General features: G+C 44.9%; 1 protein-coding gene across 1 annotated transcript; it reads left to right on the plus strand.

Moving 5' to 3' along the window:
* Positions 1-5,330: 5,330 nt before the first annotated feature.
* LOC123440058 (DNA-directed RNA polymerases I and III subunit rpac1) lies at positions 5,331-10,332 on the plus strand. The gene is made up of 9 exons (XM_045116654.1): positions 5,331-5,598; positions 6,251-6,436; positions 6,546-6,675; positions 6,760-6,837; positions 7,375-7,556; positions 7,900-7,995; positions 8,087-8,180; positions 9,746-9,856; positions 9,949-10,332. The coding sequence occupies exons 1-9, from the start codon at positions 5,512-5,514 to the stop codon at positions 10,050-10,052; spliced, it is 1,068 nt and encodes a 355-aa protein (XP_044972589.1). The 5' UTR covers positions 5,331-5,511; the 3' UTR covers positions 10,053-10,332.
* The last annotated feature ends 3,156 nt before the right edge of the window (positions 10,333-13,488 follow it).

A 13,488-nucleotide genomic window follows, 5' to 3' on the forward strand; every position in this document is an offset into this window, starting at 1 on the left:
ATTCTGTCAAGAGCCTTTTCCCTAGCATTGAAAATTCTCATGTAAGGAATTTCTATCTTGTACTTCTCAAAAAGCTTCCCATGGAGTGCTATTGGACCAAGTCCAGGTTCTTATCTCAGCCAATCCAATATAGCATCTACCACCCACCTAGTTTTTGCTAGCTTGGTTTTGGCCTTCCCCCCTCCCCTCCAGGTGGACATGTGTGCTTGTGTGGGTTTTTCTTTATCTGAAACAAAATAAAAGGGTAAAAAACAGTTAAGAAACCTTACTCAACAATCTGAAACTAAATTACTAACTGAACTTGGATTACCTGAATATATTTGCTCTTTCTCATACGAGATGCATGCAACTTCCACCTACACCTAGGATATGGACAAAAAACTGTGAACCTTGCTGGCTCACTCCTTTTAATCTTATAGGTGTTTTCAGATGTAATGCACCATGTTGTCACTGCATTCCGACAGTCCACCATTGATTGGAAAATGGTACCTACACTAAGCTCAGGTTTTTCCCTGTTCCACTCAATTGTTGGCATGTCATCACCATCGTATTCATCCTCGATTAAGTTGTCCATGTTCTCCACCTTCTCTTCATCGTCAGTGTCATCAAACCTAGCTTGGATGATGGGCTCCTCCATATATTCGTCATCCACTGCTTGCTGACTGGCTACATCGACCAGTTCAGGAAACATCATCTCGTCTTCATCATCATTTGTAGGCACTGCCTCGTCAGGTTCTGCATCCTCTTCTACACCGACTGCAGAAGGTACACGAGAAGCAGCAGCTGAATCGGAACCACAATTGGCAGCAGGCATGTTGTGGCTCCATGAACCACTTGCTTTACTTGGTGTCGACCTACAAGGAGTGCCGGGGTGCTGGCTATTAGCACAGACAGATGATGTCTGAACTCCCTTCCCCTTCACCCGTTCTGCGCGTGGCTGAAGCACATCGATTTGGAGTTTACCGAATCGGCAATCAGCAATCCCAGCAAAAAGCAACGGCATATGATCGTCGCAAGTTAGTGGGAGAAATCTTTGCTCGTCACTGCTGAAGTAATTCAGTTCAACAACATCGACATCACTCCAGGGATAGGTGTTTCTTAGCTCAGCTTGCAAATCTTTGAAAGATATGCTGGTTTCTACCACTTTGGGATAGAAAAATGATGAAATCAAATGCGGTTTAGTACCACGCAGCACACTAGTTTCCATTCTAATCGCCAGCCGGAAAGCCAGCATGGGATCAATCCTATTTTGTTGAAGGAAATAAAGGCTTCAGTTAGCCGGGTAAAATCGAGCACAAATTCAAACGATTCAAGCAAACAGAAGTCAAATACGACCGACAATACGACTTAGAACGTCAAGTCGAGAGGAAACAATGCTTACCCAGGTTTAATCCATGAATTATCTGCCGTGGATTCGACCCAATCCTCTCCACGGGCGAGTGCATTCCGGGCGTCCTCACTCAACATCGCCATGTAATCCTAGATGGGGAGGTGGGCTATATCTGGCGGAGACGCGACGTCGCCGACGAATGGAATAGGGGCATAGGGTGGAGGAAACAACAGCGGTGGACGCAGCACGACGCCGACGGAGGAGGCGGGGCGACGCGGTGCAGTGCAGACTGTCTAGATATGTTTCAGATTCAGACAAGCTGCCCAATACGTGTCTCCTTGCGGTCCCACCCGTCAGCAAGCAACAGTCAGACGAAGACTCGGCCCCACTCGTCAGCAATTAACGGTCAATGGACGGTCAATGGAAGGTCAAGATGACAAACGGCCGCTATGAGCATTTGTGAGAGTTTCAGCTAAGGAAGAGGGGAAAAGTGAGCAAACGTTTGGAGCATGGGGAAAAGTGAGCACAACTAAGGAACCAGGGGCACTAATTTAAATATCCCTTGAAGAATTTGATTGAACTATAAGAGATTTCTAAAGGCTTCACCCGAAGGATTGGTTATGTGTAGGCTTTCAGATGAGCATCACTTGGAAAATTTTCCTTAGTATTATCTCGACCCCCTTTAACAGTACAGTGTTTCTATGACTTAAAAGAAAGGAAATGAAACTACGAAAACGAAAGTCTTTACGCTTCATAATCCTTGCATCAATATCTTCAAGGACACGCCAGTTTTCTCACTTTCAAAGTCTTCAGCAGAATATGAAAGTCTTCAGTCGAAAGACAGTCATTTTTAGGGGTCGACTTTCTTCGCATATATCAAACTTCTCAATGACTTATAGAGCACGTGTACACTCACAACACATTAGTCCCTTAACCTATAAGTCTTCAATACACCAAAATCACTAAGGGACACTAGATGCACTTACACTTTGCCTTCGCGGGGAGGCAGTGGCCTCCCCCAGTCAGTGTCGTGGCTGTCCTTGGTGAAGGAACCGAACTAGAATAAGGGGAAGAGCGCTGTCGGTGCCATTGCCCCCCTCACTTCCTTCGATAGCTGGCTAAAAAGGCGGCTTCTCAATCATGCACTCGATCAACAATGGCGACGAGATAAAAAACATAATTTGCCATGTACTAGGGGTTTGTTCCTTTTGCAAGGTGGACATGCATTTTTTTGGCAAATGTGCAACGTTTGTGATTTAGTGGTGATATGCTTGATTTAGGGGAATCGACCCTCAACAACTATGATCTTCTTAATGGCATGATTGGTGAATTCGGGACAAACGATGTTGATTTCGAGGGCACATCATTGTCACTTCTCTATCATGATTCTGTCCAAGATATGGAGTTTGATCATTTTGATGCCACCTACTCCCAAAGAAGAAGGAAAATTGGGGAAGTAACTTTAAGCCCGGTGAGGATGCTACGTTTGTCCAGGCATTGCAAGATATCTCCTTGATGTGATCGTCGGAAGAATCAGTCCACAGGAAAGTACTGGACATGCATCGAGGAGCGTTTCATATTTTATCTTGGACGGAGAACAAAAAGGTACACTCAAATCTCTCACAAAACGATGGGTATGTTCAGAGATGTGTAGTCATTCCATGGGTTGCAAGGATCAAACGAAGCATGCTCCTTCTAGCGGTTCAATCATTGCTCAATATGTAAGCACATTTCCATTACTTTGAGCATTCTCATCAATCTGTGAATTTCTATTTTTTAGGACGAGATAGCTCAAGAAGGTGCAAACAAATGGCCATGTTGAAGGGCAAGCCGTTTTGCCTCCTATGTTGTTAGGATTTGTCGAAAGAGCATGAGAAGTGGAAGACAAGGTATGAGGACTACAATTCATAATCTATGAAGGCACCAATTCCTCTTTGGAGATGGACGATGATGGTGATAATGTTGATGGAGAGGAAGTGACAAATGTCCCTAGAAGTACCATTCTAACGTCTAGCATTGACTGACCCAAGGGGACGAAGAGAAGAAAGGAGGAGCTCAAGAAAGAAGAAAAGGTGGCCGCCATGAGAACAAGATCGATAAGTTGATGAGGGCAAGAAACGAGTACGCCGAGAAAAAGAAGCAATAAAAGCTTTAGTTGAAGGATAAAAAGAATGAAGAGATGAAGGCGAGATAGGAGGCTATACAATAGAGCAAACAACGTCGGCTAGATATCGAGAAGAAGATGATTCAACTTAAGTTGGAGATGGAGTGGAGTAGGTGGAGATGAAAGATGCCCGCCTACAGGACCTCAATCGGTTCATCACGATGTATCCGAGCACAATGAGAAGGCGCGAGATATCATCATACATTCGAGGGACCTCGAAGAAGAGCACAATACACATACCGTATGAGGAGGGGATGATGCACACTCCGGCAGAAGAGTTGGTGCACACAATGTCAAGGTGTTATTTGGACATGTCACTCGCTAATATTTTTGTTCTTGCAACTTCTCTAAAACCGTGTCCATGATTGCTTGATGCGCGAACAATTTATTTTTGAAAGGAATCTAAATGTTCAAATGAGAAAGCGGAAGAATAAAAATAAAGGCTGAGATATGACGACCTTGTTTTTGCGTGTAGTTTGGGCAGTCTCTACATTCATAGGAAGCATGCTCCATATACATTATGACAATCATAGATGTGACAACTATGCTAGAGTTGCTCCATCCAATGACAAACTGCATCCTCATTTTACACTCCAACAAGAACTGAAACTGTTGAACTAAACACAATTCGTGAATGAAATAAGGAAAAGCGTTAAAATCTACCGACTAATTTTTCTCCATTGTAAGTCACGTCCTCCGCGCGACACATATCGTTGTGGGCCCTCCCCGCTTCCCCTCCATCCAGCCTGCCTTATCTTCTTCCGCTCATGCTCCTCCACTAGTTCTCCTTCCTCTTCTTTTTCTTCCCCAATTCCATCTCTTTCTCCGTCGCTCTGCTTCCTGCCATGGCCCGGACCGCTGCGCTGCAGCGACGAAGGGGGTGATGACAATCGCTGGTGCTCCAGCCCACCTCACCACATCACGCAACCGCGGCGGCGCTGCAACGGGCGGAGGGTCGCGCGGCGGTGTTGCTGTGGAGCTTCACAAGCGACTGCCGCTGATGCGATGCAGCGCTCACTAGCGGCCCGGAGCTGCATTGCAGCGCTCGACGGCGGCTCGGAGCTGCGATGCAGCGCTCGATGCTACAATGGAGCTTCATCGATGGTTGCCCGTGCTGCGATGCAACTCCGCAGTGCTACAATGGAGCTTCACCGACGGCTGTCGGTGCTGCGATGCAGCGACCGCCGGTGGCCTGGAGCTGCGATGTAGCGTTCGGTGCTATAATGGAGCTTCACCGACGACTGCTCGTGCTGCGATGCAACTCCGCGGTGCTACAATGGAGCTTCACCGGCGGCTGCCAGCGCTGCGATGCAGCAGTCACCGGCGGCCCGGAGCTATAATTGAGCTTCACCGACGACGATGGGTGTTGCGATGGAGCGCCTCCACGCAAGGGGTTGGCGCTACAGTGAAGCGTCGCCAACGGTCGGTGGTGGAGCACTGCTGCGCTAATGGCGAGGGGGTGTGGCTCCAGCTGCAAGCCGTGCGACGGTACTTCCCACGGCGAGGCACTTCGGTTGCTCCGTCGCGACTGCGGTGATAGAAGGACGACCCGGCGCGGTGACCAGATTCAATGGATGACGAGCGACGGATCTGTCGGGCCAGGACCCGACTGATTTCTCGGTTGATCCGTAGTAGCCGCCATGAAATAATTAGGATGCAAGACGAGGGGTACAACAGCCGTTGGATGAAGATTGTATGGTGGATGGTGATGCTAATCCGCTTACAGGAAGGCCAGGCAGCACGGGATGCATGGCCCACCAAGACAGCTCTCAGGGCAGCTGACACCGGGGCCCACGGAGCGAGCACAGAAGGGTTTTAGTACTTCCCTGTATAGAAGAAGAGAAGAACCCCCCTGTCGCCGCCGCCGCCGCCGCGCCCAGCAAGCTTGCATCAGCCTCTATCTCATCCCCACTTCCTAGACGCCTCGTGCCCTCGTCCTCTCCCATCTCCGGCTGCCCCGCCGCCACGAGGCCACGACCGCCGCCCCCTCCCCCCAGCCTCGCTCACTCCCGCGGGGATGGAAAACCCCGGTGGATCCTCGTTGCCAGCCTTTCTTGAGCTCCAGCGCACCCGTGTTCTCTGCAAGGCCGATGCCCCCACTCATGTATCCATCTATTCCCTACCCCGTTCTTTTGCTTCTTTACATCTTAGTACTTCTCATACCCTTTTTTTGCCGCGTGCAGTGTTTTATGCGCTTAAATTGTTTGTGGTGACAAATCATGTCCTCTGCAGTGTAGACTTCTTATTTAGTAACCTAATTTCCCATGGAAACATAGTCGTTCTCTCTTAGCATCTACAGTGATTGGCCAATTATTAGAATATTGAAATGGATGCGATTTTGGTTTCAAGCACCGTTTTGATGTGCTATTTTGCTGCTGTTAAAAAGGCTTGAACATGTACTCTTAAATATCAACTCGTTTCAAAAAAAAATAATAATAAAAAAATATCAATGCTTGTTTACTTATGCTCGGTTTAGGACTTCAATTAGAAAAAGGTTGGTACAGTGAGGCATTTACTTGGGAATTTGGTTGCAAACCAAAATCATCTTTTGTCAGTTTTGCAATGTTTATATATAATGTCATAATTGTCCAATTATACTGGCAAAATGTTGCTACTTTAAGAAAAGATTGAGGATTTATCATCTCCATATCGTTTTTGAAGCAATTTCTTTCTGTTTAATTATTGAAGGTTGTTGTATGATTATGTGGATACCTCATATATTAATTTTGTATGTCTTCTCTTATATGTTTCAAAAGACAGAAGGGTTTCAATACTCGGGTGCTTTTGCTGCTATGGGAGTTGATACTAGTGTCTCGGTCGAGAAGTTCTGCAGTAACTTCAAAATCGAGATAAATCGACTTACAGAGGAGGATATGGAGTTTGATATGATTGGTGTTGATGCATCAATAGCTAATGCTTTCCGGAGAATACTCATTTCAGAGGTATGCATATTGTCGTCATCTGCTCCATCTCGATAACTCTTGGTATTCCAATAAGTCTCCTGTTTAATATTTAAGCGTTATATATTCATTGTGTAATGTTAATCCATAGGTTCCTACAATGGCCATTGAGAAAGTTTTCATGGTTGACAATACCTCAGTTATAGCAGATGAGGTCCTTTCACACCGACTAGGCCTTATTCCACTTGATGCTGATCCAAGGCTTTTTGAGTATATCTCTGGTCAGTGCCATAAATTTTTGTAGTTTCACATTCATAAATGGGGTTGGTATCCAGCTTATGCTCTTCTTTTATTTTCTTTTGTAGATGATGTCCCAAATGAAAGGAACACTATTGTGTACAAACTGCATGTTTCATGTGAAAAGGGTTCACAAAGGCTTACAGGTATATTCTTTGCCTGCAAGTTGGACCCTAGTGAAGTGTCCAATCATCCTACAATTTTCTTATTGGGAACTTTGCCCTTCAAACGAATATCATCAACAAATTATTTCTTCATCTATAATCAGCCCCAGCTTATTCTTCTGTATCATTTTTTTGGAACTAAATGCATACATGCCTTTACTTTTTGAATATTTTGTGTACAACCTGCACCTAAGCAAACCTATTTTGCTGATATGTATTATGGAATGAGGATTCAAATAGGGGATAATTGGTTCTTGGTACTGTACTTCTGCTTATGTCCATTCCTGTAACATTGTTCGACTTAAAAGTCAAGCAGCGCCCAATCTCGTAATCTATTATCTTAATCAATCATCAATAAGTTACTTTGCTAACTAACTGTATCTTATGTCAATGATTAATTAGACATTTCAGTTTGGTTAGCTTGTTGTTCCTCTATACTGTTAGCATTATCCAATTTATTCACGTGATATGGCTGGGCTTTAGCAGTATACAATTGCTTACAGCTTTCTTGACTTGCAGTTAAGTCTGGTCAATTGGAGTGGTTGCCAGAAGGTAGCCAATTAACCATGGCATCTCCTGCGCAATCTGGGGACAATCAGAGGACCTACACATCCTTTGGTCAAAGCCAACAGAATACCTCTGAAAGGCCCCTTGGTGTGAAGTATAAAGACATAACAATTGCCAGGCTTGGGCCAGGACAGGTTATTTTGTTACTAATAGTTATATTGCTTGGTACCATTAGCTGGTAGCTCTATCTTATGTCCTTTTGTTCATGGTATTTGGTTTGAAGTGTTTTCTTCAGTCCACATGGTACAAGAGAAAGCTTTAACACAGTCAATTCAGAGTTGTAACCTGCTTTGCTGTCATTTAGCTGAATAACCTTGTGTCGTGATTTAAATAATCAAGCCTAAGTTTATGTGAGTCAGTGTATGCCTAATAGAATTTTTTGATGCTACTTTAAAATTCTTGTACGCATTTTCAGGGAGTGCCGTTTGTGTTAAAAGCCAACCATCATGTGTTCTAATGGTTTTTGTTCTATTTCAGGCTATTGAGCTTGAGGCACATGCTGTTAAGGGAGTGGGGAAAGTTCATGCGAAGTGGTCTCCAGTTGCTACAGCCTGGTACAGGATGCTCCCTGAGGTAAGATTCTTGTTATGACATTTCGAGTAATTAAATGTCAAGTAACTGCAAAATGTTTGACTCCATTGCTGATTGTTGTATTATCATGTAGGTTGTTCTTCTCAAAGAAATTAAAGATGGTGATGCGGAGGAGCTAGTGAAAAAATGCCCAGTTAATGTTTTTGACATTGAAGACCTGGGAAACGGTAACTTGTCTTTGGCTTCCTATTTTGAGAGGCTGAGAAGTTTTAGCAGCTGTGGATGTGCTTGTTTATTGACTGTTGTATCTGAGTATTGTAGCAAGGGAGGGGTTTGTCAATCCTAGTAACACCAAGTCTACCAGATCATCGTTTTGTCATATCGCCTAAATTTTACTACTGTAGTATTTATTTACAAATAAGAAGTCCTAGGCCTAGTTTCATTTCCATTGAAAATGGAAGATCTAACCAACTGCAGTTATCAGTTTGATCTGTTTATACCACCACTACCCTGAAGATGGACACAACCTCCATGACTACTAGATCATTACAGCCTAGTTCTTCCAAGGTCACCACATCTACCTTGAGCGTTTCCTTTCCTATGGTGCCCACAGTAGGCAAGCATTCCATTGTTGCTACAAATAGCCATCATAGCAGGTGCAGGTGACAAGGTGATATGGTCTCTCAGTTCTTCCAGGCTAACACATCTCCCTTGAGCATTTCCTTTCCTATGGTGCCAGCTATCTTTCTATAACTACATTGACGTCTCCAAAGTCCCAATAAGTTGTAACGCATAGCCCCAGCACAACAATCTCTTGACACTTGACCCTGTCTCTATCTCTATCATGATACCTGCATCCGGAAGCAGCAATCTTTGGGAATAGTGAATAATTTCTCAGTTTCCATGCAAATTGCATCACTGCTGAAGAAATAATATCGATAGCTGTAAACATTGGAATCACCAAACGAGGACTAGCAATTCAATCATAGTTCATACTAGTATCTTTCCAACCAATTTCAGAAGTTCACTCCCCCATAGTTTGGCAACACCACACTCTGGAGACAGGCGAGTAATACTTTGGGACTCGAAGCAAAATATAAAAACATGTAAGGCACTCACATTTTAGCTATTTTTGGTTAGAAAGCATCCGCAAAATTATATGGATTCTAGGTGGCCAGGAAATCTTCCAAAGTACAGGAATGAACACATGAGTACTCTAATTGCCGAGCAGCAATTGGCTTGACACCAAGTTGTTATGCATTTTTGTCCACGATGGGTAAATTGGGGATAATATTCCAAAGAGACCGCGCTCTGTAATCCAATGGCAGGGCTTGTCCCTGATGCTTATTGGAACTTCTGTTTATTAATTGTTTGACTGAAATGGTTATACGCTAGTCCTCTATATAGGTCAACTAACTTGATCCACAATTTCTTGTTCAATTCAACTCCAGAGGTGTCTTCTAAATGTTAACTTCAACTCAGCAGTCCCAAGTTGTCTTTAGTGTCCATAACTCCTGCTATCGTTGGCTTGTCTGATCACTTCCGATTTATTTCGATGTTTACGAGCACTTGACTTCATTTCTAACATGCCAAATAACCTCAACATTCATTTTGCACTAGTTAATATCGGAACAAATTGGTTTGAAGTTCAAATAAGCAATTTGATTGCCCATGTGGTGTCAACATGGAAAATATCCTTAGTATTTATAGGCACCCATATGTAGTGTCTTTAGTTCTTCAAGCTGCGTTCTCGCCCGAAGCTTATGTTAACCCCTTTTCTCTCCATGTTCAGGGAAGAAGAGAGCAGTTGTTGCAAAGCCAAGAGCATGCACCCTTTGCAGGGAATGTGTTAGACCAACTGATGATCAAGTAGAGCTACGGCGTGTTAGAGACCACTTCATCTGTAAGTAGCAAATGACCTGATTATAACGGTTCCGATTCTTGTAGCCTGCTGCTAACCACCATTTCTCTTGCTGCTTGTTTCTGCTGGTTTAGTTACAATCGAGTCCACCGGAGCTCTACCCCCAGAGGTGCTCTTCACAGAGGCCGTGAAGATCCTTGAGGAGAAGTGCGAGAGGGTGATTTCTGAACTTTCTTGAGCCCGATACAAAGTTTTGAGTACTATTCTGATGTAGTTTTTCTATTGCTATGTTGTGTTGAGAACGAAAGCTTAGTGTGCTAGTATTCTTCCTACCGTCGCCCTTGTGTTGGTTCCCCTTGTCTCCTCCAGCCACCATGGTGGGCTTTGATGAGTGGAACCTAGGATCTGGATTCGGTGAATATATGGGGTGCATTAGGGAAGTAAATGGAAGTCCGCATTCATGGTTTTTGTATTAGTTTGATATTTTTAAGTAACATTGATTAGCTTATTTTTGCTTTCGTGGGCCTCGTGGTCGCGTCCACTTACATCCCCCGGGTGCACTTTCAGGGCTAGTTTTAGGTGTTCGACAGCGTGCCATGCACTCTTAAAAAGAAACTGCAAATCAATAACTTGTGTTTTTACTTATATTGCCCATGCTTAGATGGAATGGTGTGGACAGAAATTGTACTACATACGATCCATTCTGAACTTTCGGTGAGATTGTAGGATTTGTAAGATGAGCGTAATTCTTTCTAGAGAGAAGAGATCATGCGGTCCTGACACCTAGCCGGAGTTTTTCGTGCCTGTGGCGGTGTTTTGAGGGCACTGCACCGGCCTCGTGGGTGAAAGTCGTGGACACTAAAGTTTTATTTTTTGATTTTTTAAGCTTCTAGAATAAGCTGTTCTAGCGAATAACTTCTAGAATAAGTCCAATTAAAAATATATGTTAAAAGCCTATTCATCAAATCTTAATTAATAAGCTTCTAATAAAATAAATTTGATCGATCTTTTTTAAAATAAACTGAATAGGGGACAGTTTATTTCACCTTACTTTAGAAGCCAGCAAAAAGAACTGGTCCTGGAATTTAGCGGAAACAAGCCGGGGAATCGGCCAAAGTCTTCGGCAGCAGCCATACCTCAAGCTACGGCAGCACGAATCTGCTATACGAAATAAAGGGCGACGCCTTTTCTTTTGAGAACACAACGGCGACGCATAGACATGTCTCTGTCTAGAGCACGATCTTACCTGGTCGGTGAAAGTGGTAGCAATATCAGCAGATTCTACCGCCCGGCTGACAGTTTAGGACAATTTTTTTTTAGTCTTTTATCCTAACAAGTTTTAGAATTGGCCTTACGTTCGAAAAAAGTTCGAATCTAACTTTTTTGATAACGCCAACGTCCCTGGCGTCTGGGTTGTATGGAAGACGCCAAGGTTCCTGACGTCTGGTACGGGTTGGCATGACTGGCTGACCCGTTGAGTCTGTGACGTGGCTTGATACCAGACGTCAGGGACCCTGACGTCTGGTCCTGGACCAAACGTCAAGGACACTGTCGTCTGGTACCAGACATCAAGGACCTCGGCGTCTGGATGACGTGGCACAGATTATAAAAAAACATTTGTATGATCTGTTAGAACCAGACACCAAGGTCCCTATGTCTGGTATCAAGTCACGTCAGATTCAACGGGTCAGCCGGTCAAACCACGTCTCTCATGCAAACGAGATGTCAGAGATGTTGGCGTCATTAAAAAAGGCCAGATTTGATTTTTTGAAAGTAAAGTCGGTTCCGGAATTTCTTACGGCAAAAGGTCAAAAAGAAATCGACCGACATTTTATACACGGGCGTACCTTATCTTTGTGCAGGCGGCGAGAAGGCATGCTGGTCTTGAAATTAACCGCAGTAATTTTTACGACGTGTCTGGTTCCGCTCGGGTAATCCTATTGTGATTATCCTGACACACAGGACGGTAGCACTCAGGTCACACCGAAAAACAAAATCAGACCATTTGTGTCGTCTCAGCTGTATATATATGTACTACTATAATACATGATTTTCTAAATATTTTAATCTGCCACCGCCTCACCTATTTTACCCGTCACTAGGAGATCCGCCCCGCTCACGACACACGGTATAAGAACAACTCCAATGAAGCGATCCATTTCGTCTGCCGTCATTCGTTTTGGTCCGTACGGATAGAAAAGTCGGCTTAACTTGTCGATCTAAACGAACGCACGTCCACTTTTCGTTCGCGTGCAGACCCATTTCCGATCCAATTTTGAGTTTCATTTGGGTCAGCACGGACACAAAGCAAACACGGACGACGCACGTACTCCATCCCCTGGTCCGTCAGTCGGTGGCACATTGGTCGTTCTCCATCCCTACTCACAGCGTCGACAGCTAGCCCTCACCTCGCCCCCAGCCTGTCGTCGCCGCCGCCTAGTTCCGGCGCCTCCTCCCGTACCTCCCCAGCGCCTACCCACGCCGCCAGCTGCATCACCGCCGGGCCATCACAACTTCCCCGACCCCAATCCACCGTTGTCGGTCAGCTTCGTCGTCCACGCTTGCAAGTTGTTTGACAGTTTGCGTGAAGATACAAATGGACTGCGCCGACGAGTTCTTTTTCCATAATGTTCTGTGCGACTCCGACGATTCATGCTACTTGCCGTGTTGGTCCATGACCACCTTAATAGGCAATGGTCATTGTTCCGGGGCTCGATTTCGGGACATGTTTCGGTGTTGAATCGCAACCGAGAGAGCGACCATTTCCTTCTATGGAAGGACTACTTTGACACAAGCAATCGGATGTTCAAACATCAGAAATTCCGACGGCGTTTCCGTATGGCTAGGCATGTTTTCAACCGGATTCGAGAGGGGGTGGTCGGATGCGATGACTACTTCGAGTGCAAAGAGGATGCCATTGGAAAGATTAACTTCTCATCTTATCAGAAACACACTACATCTATCCGGATGCTTGCTTACGGAGTATCCGGTGATCTTATCGATGAGTACGTCCGTATTAGTGAGTCTACGTGCCTAGAGTCGTTGTACAGATTATGCAAGGCTCTGGTTGCAGTGTTTGACCCTGAGTACTTGAGAAAGCTGAGTGCTGCAGACACAACCCGCTTGTTGGCGACCAATGCCAGCCGGGGATTCCGAGAGATGCTTGACAACATAGACTGCATGCACTCGGAGTGTAAGAACTGCCCTTCTGCTTGGCAAGGCCAGGGCCATGTTAAGGCTTGCACTGTCATACTTGAAGCCGTGGACTCTCAAGATCTCTGGATCTGGCACTCTTTCTTTGGCATGTCCGGATCACACAATGATATCAACGTGCTTCAACGTTCGCTGGTGTTTGCAAGGCTTGCCGAAGGCAACAGCCCGCCGGTCAATGTTAACATCAACAACCACAACTACAACAAATGATACTATCTAGCCCACGGAATCTATCCACAATGGACCACTATTGTGAAGACAAACTCCAACCCTGTCGGAGAGAAGAGGAAAAGATTTGCCCAAGAGCAAGAGAGTGCTAGAAAGGATGTCGAGCGTGCCTTTGGCGTTCTGCAATCTTTATGGGGCATAGTTCGCTATCCTGCTAGAACTTGAAGCACCAAGAAGTTGTGGGAAGTAATGACTGCTTGTGTGATCATGCACAACATGATCGTAGAAGATGA

This window comes from Hordeum vulgare, chromosome 1H (assembly GCF_904849725.1).
Source record: "Hordeum vulgare subsp. vulgare chromosome 1H, MorexV3_pseudomolecules_assembly, whole genome shotgun sequence".
Taxonomy (NCBI): domain Eukaryota; kingdom Viridiplantae; phylum Streptophyta; class Magnoliopsida; order Poales; family Poaceae; genus Hordeum; species Hordeum vulgare.

What these genes read in the sequence shown, in the direction of transcription:
- LOC123440058 (XM_045116654.1), top strand. Translation starts at nt 5,512, where the DNA reads ATGGAAAACCCCGGTGGATCCTCGTTGCCAGCCTTTCTTGAGCTCCAG. An exon ending in GCTTTTTGAGTATATCTCTG is followed by an intron (nt 6,676 to 6,759) that starts GTCAGTGCCATA and finishes TTTCTTTTGTAG; the next exon opens with ATGATGTCCCAAATGAAAGG. An exon ending in GGGTTCACAAAGGCTTACAG is followed by an intron (nt 6,838 to 7,374) that starts GTATATTCTTTG and finishes CTTGACTTGCAG; the next exon opens with TTAAGTCTGGTCAATTGGAG.